We start from the raw sequence: 17,078 nt of genomic DNA, 5'->3' as shown, positions 1-17,078 counted from the left end.
AATCCTGAGCCTGTTAACACCTAAACTATTGTGTTGGAAGCCTTGCCCGGATTCTTGCATTGATGTGATAACACAGGAGATGGTTGGAGAGCTCGCCCAAGTGTGATAACCTTCAGCTTTCGGTATAAGATTCAACCTTTCAGGCTTTCGAACTCGCTTCATATCTCTGGTTCCAGAGCATGTGAAGAAGCGTCTTGTCTCACTGTGCTTGTTCTGCTAAATTTCAAAAGAACATGCATCTCTTTTCTTTCGATCACAGGATTGTTGATAGATTAGTTGTACTAAAATGCCTCGTGATTTCACCTACTTTGCAAATGCCATTAAAATCTCGATTCTTCCTGTTGCATCTGCAGAGTGCGAATGAGGCTACTGTTGGAGCTACCCTCTGCTAATTAGAGAGATTAGTGTTGATTGGTATGGCATATGATGTAATTGCCAGTTGCTCTTTGCTATGAGACTACAACTGACCATACGAGGCTCTTGGGCTAGTGTCCTCTGTTTTAATTGAAGACATTATTTTGATTTACATATCATGTGTACATTACTCCTTCGAGTTCTCAGTGAGTGCATACGATCTCTCTAGGGTACCAATGCTCTTCACGAAGGCACAGGAAACAGCACACTGTTTGCTGCCTGCATGGAAACTCCTTCAGACATTTCTTACAACAATGTCAACTCGACTACCCGACAGGCCAGCAAATCGAGTTCTGTTTCAATAACCAAAGGTAATATAGACCCTATTCTTTACAGAAAAAAACATTCCGATGCCAGATGAGATCAGTACATTTAGTCACTGTTGAGGCGTTCACGCATACCCTATTTTTTTTAAAGTTGTCGTCTCTAAGTGTCAGGTGTTGAACTTAGCAGTTGGGTACAGTACATTTGCACTTCTCACATTGTGTTAACGAGCTGAGGAAGGTATTTGCAAACGGCGATGTTTTACAATACTTCATCAGCCCTGTATTAAGTCAGCCTGGTTAGGGGATGGTAACTTTTGGAGTCACAGGTCAGACGTAATGACATCTTCACTAATCTTATCTTATCTTTGATTTGTTGATTGGGATTGTATCAACAAATTTTACTGACATACTGTTATTCCTTGTGGGGATCACCCTATCTGAGTTGGTATCACAACAACACGCGGTTCTCAATTGGTCTTGAAAGGCGTGAGCTCAATCGTATTTACTACGCCCACCCACTCTCACTTAGAATTCGTTTCTTTACAAAAGTGCAATTCAATCATTTCCCTGTACCTCGGTTTGTGCTTTGTACACGATGATGTAGAGACCAGAGCGATGTGTGGAAGGGAATATGCAATGATAATTGGGGTTGTGTGGAAGGGAATATGCAATGATAATTGGGGTTGTGTGGAAGGGAATATGCAATGATAATTGGGGTTGTGTAAAACATTTTGAAATCCGAAATTATGGTCTTACTGGTGTATTTACCCGCAAGATGGCAAGTCAAGCTTATTCTGCAGCTCTAACCTTGCATCAACTTGGGTTTTGTACAGATATTCATTCATTGCCGAAGCTCACACCCAGTGCGCATCGTAGCCTGAACGAACAAACCCCAGAGCTCTTGAAGACGACGACAGGAGGACACAAACATCGAATAATCTTCCAGCTTTGGAGAAGTGGCTTTGTTAGAAGAGGAGCGGAGGAGACTAACATATGAGCAACTCAAGCCTCGACATTGCTGTAATGTATCTGCCGTAATTCGTTGTTATGTTCGTACTGTCAGAAGCTTGTACACGGTCTGTACCACAGTTTATTTGTTTATTTTATTGGAGATCAGGCGATACCTGGAATTGCTTCTCATCGCCACCAATTGTTGCTTCAAGATCTTGTGGCTTGTTTTGTGAACCTTCTCCAATGAATGAATGGCATTCGGCATTCCTAGCTTCCAACCCACTCCTCACTACCTACGTGCTCAAGGGCTTAGAAGGATTGCTGAACACGATTTTGACTTGGGTGTTGGATCATATCACTCTGCCCCGTGCAAGCAAGCTCTGTTGTACCAGTTAAGGAAATGAGACTCACCAAAATGCCGTGCTCGCTAGATCTCGTGGCCGTGCATCACGTCTCCCGACAAATGCTCTTGTCATGACCACCCAAGTTTCCTCGACACTGCCCCATATTGCTTGTAAATCAAATTACCGCAGTGGCTGCCCTAAATAAAGCTCAGTTCGCTCTGATACCACATTCATGCCCAGTGAACTAGCCGATTCGAAAGCAAGAGCTCTATTCAAGTGGCAGTCGATGGGACTTCGGGCATGCTCCTACAGTGCAGATTTTAGGAATCTGTGACGATGATTCCGATGAATCAGCGTCGCTTCATTGGACTCCTCGCTTGTTTAGTTGTCATATATGTCCGACGAGACAACTTTCACTGCAACGCACAGGGGGAGTGTGCTCAGAGCATTCTTGGCGATGATGATAATGATTATTCAGATTACGTCGATGATCTAGAGAACAATGATTTTGAACATAAGCTACAACAATTGCAACTCGTGCTGTCGAACGCATTAGAATTGCGGGATGAAAGATATCTCTTTAACGGAGGACCATGGAAGTTGGACCGTGGCGTTCTTATGAACAGGTTGGATGATGAATTCGTTGGGTACACGGAACGGTTCAATGTGCTTCTTGATGGAGCCGTGGGGGATGGCATCACCAATGATACCAATGTAACGTGACTCACTTGCGCATCGAAACTGCTTCTTCCTCTAGCTGCCTGATTGATTTCCTTTGATAACGGTCAACTTCATAATCTCTTTCAGTGACTGTCTACTTGTATCCAGGCATTTCTCGCAGCTTGGAATAAGGCTTGCGATGCTAGGAATGGCGAGGTGTATGTACCATCTGGGTACACATTCCTGGTGTACCCATCCACATTCTCAGGACCTTGCCGCTGCAACATTCGATTCGCGGTACCGCAGATACACCCTTTCAATTCATCACCTATTATCACTGCAAAGCCTGCGTGTTCGATTACCCAGATTGATCACAACAGCCTTTGGTTAACTCCTTGCTTTCCGCGTGTGTCAGGTTGAAGGGACAATTGTCGCTCCGGAGGAGATAAGTGCTTGGGACGGCCTCAACGTCCGCTACTGGCTTCTGTTTATCCATCTGGACTACTTCACACTCAAGGGGAGTGGTACATTCAACGGCCGTGGCTACAATTGGTGGGTGTGTAAAGAAGACAAAACATGTGAGAGGGCTCCAACAGTAAGCCGTCGCTCAAGTCTCAACCCCTCAATCCTTAAACCCTACTCTGAACCTCGCGATTGAACAGTTTAGGGTTTTTATCAGTAACCAGTGCTGGGTGTGAGTGCAGACTGTGACGGTGCTCAAAAGCAGCCATGTGACAGTGAGGACTGTGACATTCGTCGACGCTCCTCAGGTGCACATCAACTTCCAGGACATCACTGAGGGCCACGTCAAAGGGATCACAGTCCTGGCGCCTTGGTCGAGTCCCAACACGGACGGCATCCACATTTCCGGCACTACCGATTTTGTCGTCCGGAACTGTTATGTTGCCACTGGTCCGTCATCGTCTCCCGAATCTGTGTCTGTTTCACACGATCTGAACTCCTGGATTGAATTGTTCGCGCAAAGATGTCAAACGTTTGCACCCTGGATTGGGACACCCAGGAAACCATTGCCGTTAATGAGGTGAACATGGAGAGTGTGGCAGGTGACGATTGTGTGTCGATAGTGAGTGGGTCTCGCAACATCGGCGTCTACGATACATACTGTGGGATTGGCTGCCATGGCATCAGGTGCGCTTCTGTGGATGTTAGCCCTTCCTTTTTCCACACACCCTGTCGATCGAAGAGGGTTGCTTTCGAAAGCAAGAGGTAGATTGCAAGGTTTTTCAAGGCTTCGGGGGGTGATTGCAGTGTAGGAAGTTTGGGATACAACGGGCAGCATGCAAACGTAACGCAGGTGCAAGTGAAGAACTGTCAGCTAGATAGCACCACGAACGGACTGCGAATCAAGACATGGCAGGTCGGTCGATTCTATCCCCTCCTCTTGAACACCACCCAGCAGTTTTGAGCACCATTTCCAAGTAGAGTAAAACTGCCCGGACACAATCTAGCATTTACTTTCCAGCAAGTTGCTACTGCAGGGAGGCACAGGAATCGCGTCCAATATTGACTTCCGCAACATCAAAATGAGCAACGTAAGCAACCCCATCATCATCGATCAGTTCTACTGCCCACCGAGTCAAACAGAAGAACCGTGCTCCAACCTAGTAAGTGAATCCTGCCCGAAGCATAGTGTGCGCCTGGTACCGCAATGACGCATGGCCAGAGCAATTGACCGATGCAGTGGTGGGTTGTTGTTGTTGTTATTATTGTTGCCGCCACGCAGTCGACCGCGGTGCACATTGATCTCGTGAAGTTCACCAACATCACCGGCACGTCGGCATCGGCCACGGCGGTGAAGCTGGCGTGCAGCGACGCAGAGCCGTGCACAAACATCCGCATGAAGGATATCAATCTGACGAGAATGGACGGCAACACTGCGCGCGCCGTGTGCTCCAACGCGGTGGGCGTGGCGATGGGGGTGCAGATTCCGCCGACCTGCCTCACCGTCAACGCATCCGCGTTGTCGTCGATGCCCGTGCAGCTTTGCCTTCACAGCCTCCGCCTCCTGCGCCAGCTCTGGGACGTCGCCTTCCCGTAGGGAGAAAAAAAAAAAAAAAAAAAAAAAAAAATCCATCCATCCACCGATTTCATTCATCTACGTATTTTCATTCGTCCATAATTCGTCTATAAATTCATCCTTGTGACGAATGTATCCGTTGTCTTGACTTGTTCATTCATCTATGTTTTCATTCTAGTTTCTCATTCGTTCATCTGATTCAGTCACTAACCAACTCACTAATTCTTATGCTTCTCCTTTTCTGACGCTTGTGCGTTCTTTCGCATTCTTATTGCATGATTTTCAATATATATATATACATATATTTTTGGACGTGATTAACTGAAATAATTAGTTTATTTATTTATTTTTGAATTTGTGTGGAATGTTGCAGGTAGGCGTGATTGGAATATGGAATAAATTTACAGGGTCTTCCTCGATTGAATAGTGTGCATTGAAATGATTTATTATTTTTTATAGTTTTGTTTCAGCTGATTATTTTTATTTTTATTTTTATAAAAAAATGGTTACTTTATTCTGGAGGTTTTTTGTTTTATTTTTGATGATTGAAAATTATAGCTGGAAAGAAATAAGTTTATTTATTTATTTTTTATTTGAAACTTTACAACATCAAAGTTACACAACATCACAATTATATAATAATTTAATTTTTTTGAAAAAAAATTCCGCAATCAAAAGAGTGAGTAAACGTGATTCAAAGCTAATGTAAAATTAAGTAATATGCAACACATTTAATTACAATGTGCTAAAAACCTACATCAAGTATAACATTTTAGAATTCCAAAAATAATTTCTACTAACAATCTGATTATAGTTTATTGATATTAAGTAAAGTATAAAATTAGGCAAAGAAAACCAACAAATATGTATTCAAAAAGATTATGGGCAAAGTCGTTTTCGTAGAATTCATTCACCTATTATGGGGCTCTTGAAGCATGCCTTTTCTTTAAATAGAATCGTCATGTTTTCAATAAAAATCAAGGTATCTACACATGCACTGATACAATATATAATTAAAAAAATAATAATAATACCACCACTCCATTTGACAAACTAAGACATTTAGAAAACCTATTTTTTCTTGTAATCTTTTAGTTTAGATTACCCATTAAAATTGACTTATTTTTAGTTATAATAATTTGAATTCATACATACTTGTCAACAACTTAAAATCATTGCAATTTGTGAAAAGAAATGCATATATATTAATATATCTGTTAAGTACAAACCTCTTTTATTTTATTACCAATTCTATTTATGAATTACATTTCTTTTAGGATTCTTACTAATATTATAAAATATTGGTATGGAGTAAATGATCCATAATTGCGTTTTTAGCTAAGTAATATTATATTCATATAATAATATAGTAATGTGAATTTGTTATTTTAAAATATATATATATATATATATTTGTTTACCAGTTGAAAACTATATCCATCTTTATTATTTTATTTATTTACATTTTAATTTGCAATTGCATAAGTTTTACTCAAGTTATTATTAAATACATAACAAAAGTAATAAAGGTGATTTATTATCTGTACAGAGATATCATCATTGGTTACCTTGGTGCTTGACAAAAAGTAAAAATTATGATACAAAAAACAATGACAAAAGATTGTGTACAGTTAAAGTCAAATCTAAATAAAGTCATGAAGTCCCAAATCACGAATGAAGTCTTGAAGTATCCATGTGAACAAAAATAGCCATATTTTATCTAAAATATATGACATGAAAATAGAAACTCCGTTACATCCTTTCACATTAGAAGCCACCAAAAATAAAATAATGAATAATAAACAAGAAAGATATTACAATTCTTATTTCTCAATGCATCAGCTGATTACTTCAATATCTTCATTGCAATTAGCAGTTACACTTCTCAGAAAGTTGTTGAGGAGGTGGCAGGCGAGAGACTTGTGTAAATGAATATATGTCCACAAATGTCTTGCTCCTGTGTCCAGCACACTAAAAGAAACTACTGCCGCACAAACTGCCTCTTCCAGATTTTTGAACGCCTTTTGTTCCAGATTTTGGGAAGCAGCAACTTGTCCTGACCGCTTCGATTGGGCTTTATGATCTATTCAAACACAATCCAAAATGTGACCCAAAATACTTTCCAGGCATCAACAGTTCGAGATCATTCCAAACACATAATTCTTCATCAAAAGCAGAAAGCTTCACAAGGAGCATACCAGCTTGCAATATTCGAAAAAGCCGAAGAAGAGGGCTGACATAAGTGACACATGAACAGTCCTTGCACCCTGCGAAGGCATATTCAAACAATATTAATTCCACAGCCATCAGATTGCAGCTATGTTTTTTGACGGGCAAGCGCACATCCAAGAGCCGTCTACTCCCTGCAACGTTCTCCTAGTCAAAAGGAAACGCTCACCAGTCCACTAAAAAGCCCAGAAGCTCCTTTCTCCCTTATAACACCAGCAACAATCATGGGTATTGCCTGCTGTGCACCACATTGTTGCCGTGTCTTCACAAGATCAAGCTGTGCAGCAACACATGACTCAGGTTCAGAAACCGCACTGTGGAGTTTGGAAACAAAAATTATTTTAAATTAAGATTTGATCAAAGTGGCAATGGGAGTGTTAAATGAAACGTGTACCGGCATAGTGCACGCGGCAGCGATAGCCCCTGCGCAAGCTCCAAGAAGCAGATGCTCGGGAGTCCTGTCCAGAGAAAGGCAAGACAAGATAATATAAATTCAAATTGCGAAATTATACGTAAGATTGAAGCATTGTAATGAATCCACATGGCGTCACAATTTTGTTCGGTAAAAAGTACTTCCAAATATGAGGACAAAAGTTCCCAGAATCGTTACGTGAGTTTCGTGACGTTGCGCTTTTTCTGTACCACCGTTCTCAGTTTTTCGTAGACTCCAAACTGCAAGGGTTTACATAAAATATGTTAAAGAAATTGATTCTTGCAAAAAATGCCTGCCAATAGATAATACTAAAAATTCACACACCAAATAAAAACCACCTTCAAAAACCCTCATAAAGACTAACCTGAATCACAATTTCAGGTACATCTCTCATAAGGGTGGGCCAGAAGCCCTTATACAATCCTCCAATACCTTCGGCAGTCACGACCGACCGAAAAGCTTCAAATACTGCATATCAGAAAAACTTGCTAAGGAAAACTCTAGAAAACAACAGATGTCTGTAGCATGCATTAAAATCCTCGTTACACGATAGTTAACATGCGAAAGAAAAGTCTGAGACCATTGGATGTCCATTTCTTGCAATAAGTCACCGTTAATAAAGTAACAAAGAGAAAAGAAAAAGTGAACAGTACCATAAAGCCACGAGGAATAAATCAAGTGCACATGGAGACAGAACATATGATGGCGCTAGCGACTACAGCCATGTTTGAAACATGGTCCAGAAATGTACCATTTGGATGCATGTATGCTTGCACGCGATGTTTCAGTGTGTCAGCTGGTACCCGCACAATGGAGGACGCTAGAGTACCAATAGAGGCCGATGCAACATGGACTACCCCAGGTGGCAGATACTTCTCCAGATTTTGCTTCGATGCTGCAGGTCACAAAACAAAAGACGATCTAAAATTCAATGACACAATTTGCAGATGTTCTGAATGCAACTTAGGTTATGCAGATGACTGACATCAAAAGTTCGTGCAAGCCCCTAACTGAACAAACCATCCGTCCCTTCTATCACAATCAGCGACGCCCAACTGCAGTTACGTTAATAAGCGCATGCATTTTCTGCAGACAGAGTAGGCTGCCAATTTCTTGCTTTATTAGGAAACAGAGATGATCGAGAGATGGATCATGCACTCACTTTCATAGGCCGCAAAATACAGAAGCGCATTTGGAACAGTTCCTAGTATGGCGCCTGTTACTCCACGATATAGATCTGCAGGTCCTTTAAAAAACCAGTTGTCAACACCCACGGGACCAATACCAATGTGGTGTGAAGCAATATTCTTTCTCCATTTCCGGAGCTTTTTGGGAGGGTCGCGTACTTGCATCCTAGTCTTCACGGTGTCTACTGGGTGGCCACCAACCTGCTCAGTAGACCATAATTTATAAAGAGGAGACAAGCGAAGACTCCAAACTTATTTTAAATTTCAAAGATGGAAGGTTGAGATAAATTGCTATGTCGAACGATGTAATCAATCACACTGAATTTCGGTAATAAATTTCCGCCAAATCGAGCGACTCTTGCAAATCAACAATTGAAGTAAGGGCAGGTTCACGTGTAACAGAGAATCCGACTCTATTACCTACTTAAATATGCATGTAACCTGCTCCAGACTGCGCAAAAGTTCTGTACTGGAATCATGATTTTTGTTAAGATGCGATTTTCTGAAAATCACAGGATTTCAAATTGCAAACGTAACAAGCTACAGAATTTAGTGTCACCTGAGACAAAGTTCTCGCCATGGCTCCGGCGTAGACATGATTCAATGCAGTCTCGGCTTCTGAAGGATTGGCATCGTCAATGAATGGAAACCGGAATCTCCAACTCTGCTGCTTCACCTTGGGAGCAACTGTTCCCTCAGATAACGCTCTTTCGATCTCCATGGAATTTCCAGAGGCACTATACATTGAGGCGAACGAAATTTGCACGTTCCGAAAACGAGAAGCAACACCATGAGACCTTTCATCAGATAACTGCTGTTTCAGGTTTTCTACAAAATTGCCATAGCTGCACGGGTAGAGGCCAAATTGCATCAAAATGGTTGATTTCGGATCAACATCTTCTCGAACTCCTGATAAACTGGGTGTCATTGCGTAAGATTTCTGTGATTCTTCCCCACCGCGACAAGGGGAATGCACAGTTAACAGAGCAAGACTGTCGTCAACAGCAAATCTAACGCGACAGATACAATTCAAAACCGACGGAGCTAGACGTAGATCAGGAATACCCAACAGGGATTACACGCGTCTTTTTTCTGTCACAGGCGTTACTAAATTTAAACTCGAACTGCTATAGCCGGGGCCTACGGTCTGTGTCCCTCCTGTACACGCTTCCAGAATCCGCCAAAGAAGTGGAAAGGGCTGTGAGACTAGCTATGGCAGAGAATTTGGCAAGAAACAGGGGCACTGACATAATACCCAGCTGTGTGACCACTATAAACCGATAATTCCCAGATTGCACACACTTTCTAGCATGAAGTCAATCCCAACGCAATTGAAAATGCAGGTGATCTAAAATCGAGTTGAACCAGATTACACGAAATCTCGCAAATCCAAGAAAATGTCGACAAATTAAGCGTAATAACAACCCAATATCCTCATCCAAGCTCCACAAGGGACCCACAATCCAACTGCTCCTCAACCTCCACACAAATGCGGCCAACTCCAAACAAACACCCGACTTCTTCGCACCCTAAAACTCAACTAGCGACTCTTCCACCCAAAGAGCTCATGCACCGCGCCATCAAGGAACTCCAATCCCCCCTGGATATCTACAAGATCCGACTCAGAATGCCCAGCTTCTCTGAAGTAGCAAACTAAAATCCTCCATTCCGGCGGTTGCGAACGATGAAATACAAGAATATGCCAGAAGGGTATTCTTCCAAGCAGGTGCTGAAACTGTAAAGGATGGACGAGGGCAGCGAGCGGTGAGAACCGTCAGCCAGTTACATGCCGCCTGGTCAAAAATGCCATTTCACCTACACGAAGCACCATCGAAGGAACCCAACCCAACCCAACCTCAACAAATCACAAAAAAGAGAACAATAATAGTAATAACAAGAGAGAAAACAAATAGAGAGAGAGAGAAGAAAATGAAAACAAGAAGAGTGAGTGAGTGAGTGAGAGAGTCAGTCAGTCAATCAATCATCAATATCGAGAAATACGCCAAGGGATTCGAATGAAGGAAGGTATTCGAGCTAGCTAGGTATTCGTTTCTCAGAAATATCTCCTTCCCTCCATCTCTCCACCTTTGCGACATGAGACAACGGTGAGCAGTGCATGCAAGTCACCGATACGAAACGTGGTAGTAGAGGGAGCGAAGGAAGCGAAGGAGGATATTTGGTGCCTAGATTCCTCTCCTCTTCTCACCGCATCGCCATCTGCACTTGGCGGCACTGCGGCACAGCAAAGGGACGGAGCGAGAGAGGTCTGCCAGTTGCAAACAATCCCACGAACACGACGACGGCGGCGTCGACGAAGCTTACAATTTCGGCGGAAGAACGGACGGACGGACGGAGATTGCGGGTATGGTGGGTGTCAACTTGGGTGCCAACTTGGCTTGCACCTGCTTCGTCAGCAGTTTGTACACGTGGAGGGGGAAGTGAGCTTTGCGTTCATCCTCTCGGGGTTTGGATGAGCACTGTGGCCAAGCTTGCGATTTATGACTGATAAGATATCCTGCTTATCTCTCCGCCACGCTGGCATCTAACTATCTATCTGGCAACTTGGCATCGTCCTTTTCTTATAAGTACGAATCAAAGAATAAACGGTACTTTAATGCAACTTGAATGTTTGATTTTATGGGATAAGTTAATTAAGTTTAATAATGTAAGGATGCAATCATACATAGCTCAACCTCAAGGATCTCTCTTCATGTTTGAGAGGATCTTTCATTAGGTGGAGCTTAGACTAATGAGAGATTTTGATTGTTCCAATCGCTTAACAAATATTACTTGTTCATGTGTTTGTGAGTGTGTTGCAACTTTTTTATTTTTTTTAATTTAATGGAAGATCTGAAACTTTGATTGTGTTCTTATGTATGTATGAATGTAAGAGATCATTTTAATTAATTTATCACACATGTTAACTTTCTAAACCTAGATTTAATATATAAATATAAATATAAATATATTTTTATTTGGTTATATATTATAATAAATCCATGCTTTTTAATAATAATTCAACTCAATCAACCCTTTTATTTATTTTATTGTTTTATGTTGTCAAAGCATCGACAATCCATTCTTATGGTATGCTTTCTTTTATTATTTTAAAACTTTAATTGCAAGAAAAATTGAAATAATTTGATCTATCATGCAATGTTTTCAATTTCATTATATCCATAGATTGTATTGCAAAAAATGTAATTAAAGATTTATATATGAATTTCAATTACATTGTATGATATTTTTGTAAATAAGAATAATTATTGATATAATTCTATTGAAAGATGCCTCCGATTTATTATTTTATTTTATAACAGTAAATTGTGATAAAATTATTTAGATTCAAGATTTCAAAAGTAGTAGGATAATTACTGTTTATTATTTAAATTTAAAGACAATTCTACTTTTGGTCACTCAAAAATCCTCACCGAAATTTAATTTAGTTTGTTACTACTATGACATATATAATGTTATCTCTTAGTTAACACTGTGAACACTGTAAACCCAAAGTATCACTTTCAGGCTTCATTTATCTTTTCGGTGACATAATACTCTTAAAAATGGCAAAATATCCTCCTTAGTCAAAGTAAATAAATGCCTTACTTTTATACTAGCCAGTATACCAGCTTACAAGACTCATAACCTTACACTACACATTTAAAAAAATTGTTTAATATTTTTAAAAATGCAGTTATTTAGCAACCTATTTATCTTTGTATGTATGTGTATGTATATGTATATATATAAAGAAATGAGGATGTTATGACAGGGCTGCCGGGGGATGAACCAACGTTCGGGGATGGACAGCGAGAAGTTCGAAGGGTGATGATGATGTTCAACGAGGCTTCCGTCCACTTTCTGCCGTCCACTTTCTTCCGTCCACTTTCTGCCGTCCACTTTCTTCCGTCCACTTTCTTCCGTCCACTTTCTTCCGTCCACTTTCTTCACCAAATTCTTCTCCTCGCGCCGTTCTCGCAGCGCCAGGGATGGATGCAGTTGCACCTCCTTGTTTGCAGAATATACGTGGCGTGGTATCCTGATTAAGCTATTGCAGCGGTGGTTTCATGCCGGCCAGTGTGGAAGTTCGGAGCAGTTGTGAATCGGTTCGGTTTCGCGCTTTTCTGTTGGTTTCAGGATTGCGCACACGAGGATACCGTTTTCGTCCAGTAATTGAGCTGAACTAAAATTTTCACGGTTATTCGAGATTTTAAGACTTGATTGTTGCTTCTGACTCTCTAAAGAACATCGGGTGCGTTCACCATCGAAAGCTCTGACGATATTTTGGAGGGTTTCATCAAATCCAAGAAGAGCATCTTCCTTACAGTCTCGTGTAAAATCATTGATAGCATTCTAAGGACAAAGTTTAGCGAGCAAGCGATGAATTTTGACCCATTCTGCTCAGGAGCTACACTTCAGGTGGATGGTTGCACGCAGGAGGGTTATTAGCTCCTTCCAGCATCATTCTGTGATTAGCTTTTCAAGCGCTAGTTAACCTCTATTCTTAATTATTATTATTATTATTATTTTTAATCATGGTAGTCCTCTCCTTGTTCAGAATTTAGCATCGTCTGTAACTTCTGCATATCTGCTAGAGACACTTCAATTTATGCAGAACAGTGAACTTGCCTTAGGTAGTTATGCTCTCCGTATTGATCTTGTGGAGGAGGTATACACTCTATGCTTCATTTTCGGGCCTTGTATCGTCTCTGCTGCTATATTACACGTCGTAATGTTGTTCTCTCTCCCTGAAAACATGCATGTGCCACCGTACTCTGATTTTATGATCAGTGTCTATTTTCACCTACAAAAAAACATACCTCATCCTATTGACGTAAAAGTTTCGGGGAGAAGTTGTATTCTGTGCTGGAACTGGGCATGGTTTTTATCAGTGATAGAACTTTAGACACTCGTATCACCCGTGAGCGAGGTCTGACAGTAGATCGGGTGACATTCCTGATGTGATTCTGAAATAGTAAATGCAAGGATACGGAAAGCTAGAACAATAATGTTGTAGTCCATTACCCTCGCAGACAGTCTTAAAAATAATACACCGGAGGCCCAAGCCGAATCAATCTAATGAACTTGAGCTGATGCTGGGGGTTCGACTGTAGACATATTAGAACATGCAAGTTCATTGTCAAGTAGATGACAATAGGTTACAGATGCCTGAGGAATCGAATACAAACCCTATTCTTCTGATTATAAATTCTTTTCTAAAAGGCACAAAATCATATTGTCAACATCTCAAATGGAACCTTAAAACATGAAGGAATGAGTGCATAAGTGTCTCGTCTCATTTGTACATCTGGATCTTTCCAGTCACGGCTTGCACGTGTCTGATGATTAAATAATCATTTTGACTTTCGATTAGATGCCACATTTGCATGATTGTACCCACGTTCTCAGAGTCCAACTGATTTATTTTCTAAATTCATGGAAACGGGATTTGGAGAGAGGAAGCCTTCACCAAGTGCGAGGATGAGGAAGCAGTAATTGAGAAGGACGAAGAAGGCGTCGCTCCGAAACAGCCACCCCCTTCCCCGAATACAGATGCGCAACGAGCCGGTATCTCTCCAAGTTTATCTTCTTTCGACTGGCAAACCACCGCCTGGATCACCCAACTCGCCGCAGGAATAGGTTGAGTGCTCTGATTCCATGGGGCTCAAACGAATGCAAACCATCCAGGTAAATGTAGAAGCTTGACTTGCACATCCTCAACCGTTCGCGAAGCAAAACCAGGCTATTAGATGGCCGCTATAACAACTGGCGTGCTGATCGTTTTTCATCTGCTGCTGATTGAATATTGGGTTTCGTTGATTGGGAGGTAGTGTTCAAGCATTTTGGGTTTAGTGGCATTGGTGGAGTCTGCCACTGCCAGAGACGACGAGCATCAATCTGGGAACAGGAAGTAGAGGATGTAGTCGATTAGGTTGCGTGGGAGGCAGTTGAGCTGGTGATTGATGCTGTATTCGTGATGAGGAGCGTGTGTGTTTGTGAGAGGCGGTGTAAGCTGAGAGAGGAAATGCTGTGGGAGAGATGATAGATAGCAGCTTTTGGGTCTTTCGGTGGTGAGAGTTGGGGTTGAAGTGGGTGTGGCTGTGATGATGTGAAGGGGAGAGAGAGAGCGCGAGAGAGGGGGAGGGGGGAGAGAGAGCGAGCATTAGTGGAGCGGAAGAGTGAGGAATCGAGCAAGATGGGGGAGATGGATGCGGGATTTGCGAAGCTGCAAGGAGAGGATTTCGAGTATTATATGCAGACATATTCGATAGTGTTGGGGAGGAATAGCAAGAAATCGTCGGTGGATGTGGACTTGGCGGCGTTGGGAGGAGGAATGAACATCTCCCGTCAGCATGCGAAGATTCTTTACGACTTCGATCGGCAGCGGTTCGTGCTAGAGGTTTTGGGGAAGAATGGGTGTTATGTGGAAGGGGTGCTACACTTTCCTGGGACGTCTCCCGTGAAGCTGGATTCACAAGACCTTCTACAGATCGGAGAGAAGCGATTCTACTTCCTTCTCCCGGCGAAGAAGATTGCGCGCTCGGTCGCGGCCGTGCCAAGCCCTATTGTTCGTAGAAAACGGGCTGCAGTTGGTGCTGGTGGAGCACCTTCGGCGTCCTTGGTGCTGTCTTCTGCGCCCACACCTGCGCCTACGCCTGCAAGGAAGCCGAGAGGACAAGGGAAGAATGGCCAGGCTGGAGGGGATGCCAGGGAACGGAAACAGGCTGTTGTTGCTCCTTGGATGGGTCACCAAGAGGTGAAGCCTTCTCCTCCGCAAGGTAGCACCACGAGGGCGGCACGGGAAGGATACAGGCATGACGAGGATGAGGCGGACGTGGTACATGAACAGTTTGAGGAAAAAGAAGTGGCGAAAGCAGTATTAGAGAAGCTGCAAAGTCAGTATCATCCTGGAGAGTGGATGGCTGTGTCCAAATTGCATGCTGATATTGTAGACTTCTTCCAGAGCAGGCAAATGTCACCCCAGCTTATGCATGTCTTGGGCATGGATGAATACAGACAAGAACTAGACGGTAAAGGAAACGGCAAAGCTTGGTCGGGGCTCGTGAATCTCCTGAAGAAGTATCCTCGGCACTTTGTCATCAACACCAAGCTGAAAGGAGGAATTAGGGTTGAATATGTTTCGCTTTATCCTGAGGAGCAATAGTCGACTCCCAAGGATTCGGTGAGGCAAAAGTAGTCTCGTTTTATTTATTTATTTATTTTGTAACTCTCTCTACATAGTCTGTCCAGTTCAAGGTTTGAGGATGACCATGTAATTATTTGCGTGAAGCCGTGGAGATGCAACTCCGAAGGCGTTGGTGATGCAGCGTGCATTCGGTGCGGTCATTTGGTCATAGATATATCCAATTGTTAATTCAATTCGGGACTTACAAGGATGGTATCCACGGCATTCAACCCGTGCTGACAGGAAGAGAGAGAGCTCGCCCACGCGAGAGAGAGATTATGGTGAAATTCTTTCTGTCTGGATGAATACAATAGACAATCGCCTCTCTAGATTAGGGCTCCTCCACATGTGTATTTGACCTTGTCGGTAATTTTTTTAGAAATGCAACGTCTCCATCTAGTTGGGATCTACATTCGATTCTGTTGCAGTATTTCCCTGCTACAAATATGAACGATGTGATAGTTCGGACACTACACATTGTGCACGAATGTTTTGTTGTGTGGGGATTTCGGTCTTTGGTTTTGCTCGAGACAAAGCAGAATTGTATAAACGGTACAGAGGTTGGTTGTGGTATTAATAAGAATAGGACTAACTTGGCTCTGATTTGCAGTCTTGGTTTTTTATTTATTTTTATTTTTTATATCAATGGCAGAAATCCAGCAATTCATGTTATGCCAGCTTGTTTGGATACGTGAGCTCTTTTCTCCTGCCAGCCATGAATCTTGTGTCTGGACTTGGAGTTGCCTGGTTCAACACCAGGTGACTTCAGCTTCCTTTTTGCTATAAGAAACCTCGTCAAATTCTGGTATTGGTTGTTAGTGGGTGTTGTTATGTTCTTATGTTCACGCCATCAATCAACAAACTGTGTTCGTCTCACAATGTCTCTTGAAAGAACGACGAGCTGCATAGTAGACTCCCGCCTCGTTATTTGTTTGTTTGAGTTTTTGTTTATTGCAGGTTCGGATTCAAATCTGTTCAAAGTAAGTGAACGATATGGTTGGATATAGAGGTATCGCTGAAGTTCAATCTTGTCGAAACTAGAACCGTAAGAGACTAGAATCGATACTTTTGGATGCATTGCTGTTGGAGAGCGATTATATAAACTACAGCGCACGTTATGCACAATTGCGAAACATATTATGCAGCATACTAGAGATTTAAGCACCAATCAGAAGGCAAGCACATGTGGTGGATGCTGAAGTGTTTATTCATTTTGTAACCTCTAGAATTATTTTTTCGGTAAATTCGACTTTTGATTTCTATGTAAACAATATTTGATATATGTTTTTAATTTTCGTATTTTCTGTGCATAATTTTTTTTTTTTTTTTTTTTTTTTGTTTTTTTTTAATTATTTTTTAATTATTATTTA

General features: G+C 41.9%; 3 protein-coding genes across 4 annotated transcripts; 2 read left to right on the top strand and 1 right to left on the bottom strand.

Annotated features, from left to right (window-relative positions):
* Positions 1-1,400: 1,400 nt before the first annotated feature.
* On the top strand, positions 1,401-5,187 carry LOC112276091 (putative polygalacturonase At1g80170). Of its 2 annotated transcripts, none has more exons than XR_012216558.2 (9): positions 1,401-2,689; positions 2,804-2,932; positions 3,051-3,230; positions 3,340-3,547; positions 3,700-3,784; positions 3,905-4,013; positions 4,135-4,260; positions 4,380-4,755; positions 5,047-5,187. XR_012216558.2 is itself a non-coding variant. In XM_024507091.3 (9 exons), exons 1-9 carry the CDS (start codon positions 2,312-2,314, stop codon positions 5,048-5,050), a joined length of 1,530 nt encoding a protein of 509 aa, XP_024362859.1. In that variant the 5' UTR covers positions 1,401-2,311; the 3' UTR covers positions 5,051-5,187. The 2 variants fall into 2 exon arrangements, 1 of the variants encoding a protein (XP_024362859.1); XM_024507091.3 differs by having other exon boundaries at positions 4,380-4,690.
* Positions 5,188-6,369: 1,182 nt separating this feature from the next.
* Positions 6,370-10,771, bottom strand: LOC112276153 (putative mitochondrial carrier protein PET8). The gene is made up of 9 exons (XM_024507218.3): positions 9,082-10,771; positions 8,498-8,723; positions 8,087-8,230; positions 7,700-7,803; positions 7,513-7,574; positions 7,297-7,360; positions 7,072-7,179; positions 6,872-6,940; positions 6,370-6,756 (listed from the first exon to the last, which is right to left on the bottom strand). Exons 1-9 carry the CDS (start codon positions 9,448-9,450, stop codon positions 6,655-6,657), a joined length of 1,248 nt encoding a protein of 415 aa, XP_024362986.1. The 5' UTR covers positions 9,451-10,771; the 3' UTR covers positions 6,370-6,654.
* A 3,409-nt stretch (positions 10,772-14,180) lies between these two features.
* LOC112275579 (FHA domain-containing protein FHA2) lies at positions 14,181-15,687 on the top strand. Its single transcript, XM_090246831.1, has 3 exons — positions 14,181-14,210; positions 14,455-14,508; positions 14,638-15,687. The coding sequence occupies exons 1-3, from the start codon at positions 14,181-14,183 to the stop codon at positions 15,685-15,687; spliced, it is 1,134 nt and encodes a 377-aa protein (XP_090102957.1).
* The last annotated feature ends 1,391 nt before the right edge of the window (positions 15,688-17,078 follow it).

The sequence above is a fragment of the Physcomitrium patens genome, chromosome 23 (genome assembly GCF_059467195.1).
Source record: "Physcomitrium patens ecotype Gransden chromosome 23, ASM5946719v1, whole genome shotgun sequence".
NCBI classification, from domain to species: domain Eukaryota; kingdom Viridiplantae; phylum Streptophyta; class Bryopsida; order Funariales; family Funariaceae; genus Physcomitrium; species Physcomitrium patens.
The sequence above is the reverse complement of the archived record's forward strand: the minus strand, read 5'-3'. Positions and strand labels throughout refer to the sequence as shown.

What these genes read in the sequence shown, in the direction of transcription:
- LOC112276091 (XM_024507091.3), top strand. Translation starts at nt 2,312, where the DNA reads ATGATTCCGATGAATCAGCGTCGCTTCATTGGACTCCTCGCTTGTTTA. An exon ending in CATGTGAGAGGGCTCCAACA is followed by an intron (nt 3,231 to 3,339) that starts GTAAGCCGTCGC and finishes GTGTGAGTGCAG; the next exon opens with ACTGTGACGGTGCTCAAAAG. An exon ending in AAGAACCGTGCTCCAACCTA is followed by an intron (nt 4,261 to 4,379) that starts GTAAGTGAATCC and finishes GCCGCCACGCAG; the next exon opens with TCGACCGCGGTGCACATTGA.
- LOC112276153 (XM_024507218.3), bottom strand. Translation starts at nt 9,450, where the DNA reads ATGACACCCAGTTTATCAGGAGTTCGAGAAGATGTTGATCCGAAATCA. An exon ending in TGGCGAGAACTTTGTCTCAG is followed by an intron (nt 8,724 to 9,081) that starts GTGACACTAAAT and finishes TCTACTGAGCAG; the next exon opens with GTTGGTGGCCACCCAGTAGA. An exon ending in GTATTTTGCGGCCTATGAAA is followed by an intron (nt 8,231 to 8,497) that starts GTGAGTGCATGA and finishes TGTGACCTGCAG; the next exon opens with CATCGAAGCAAAATCTGGAG.
- LOC112275579 (XM_090246831.1), top strand. Translation starts at nt 14,181, where the DNA reads ATGGGGCTCAAACGAATGCAAACCATCCAG. An exon ending in AACGAATGCAAACCATCCAG is followed by an intron (nt 14,211 to 14,454) that starts GTAAATGTAGAA and finishes GTAGTCGATTAG; the next exon opens with GTTGCGTGGGAGGCAGTTGA. An exon ending in CTGTATTCGTGATGAGGAGC is followed by an intron (nt 14,509 to 14,637) that starts GTGTGTGTTTGT and finishes GATGATGTGAAG; the next exon opens with GGGAGAGAGAGAGCGCGAGA.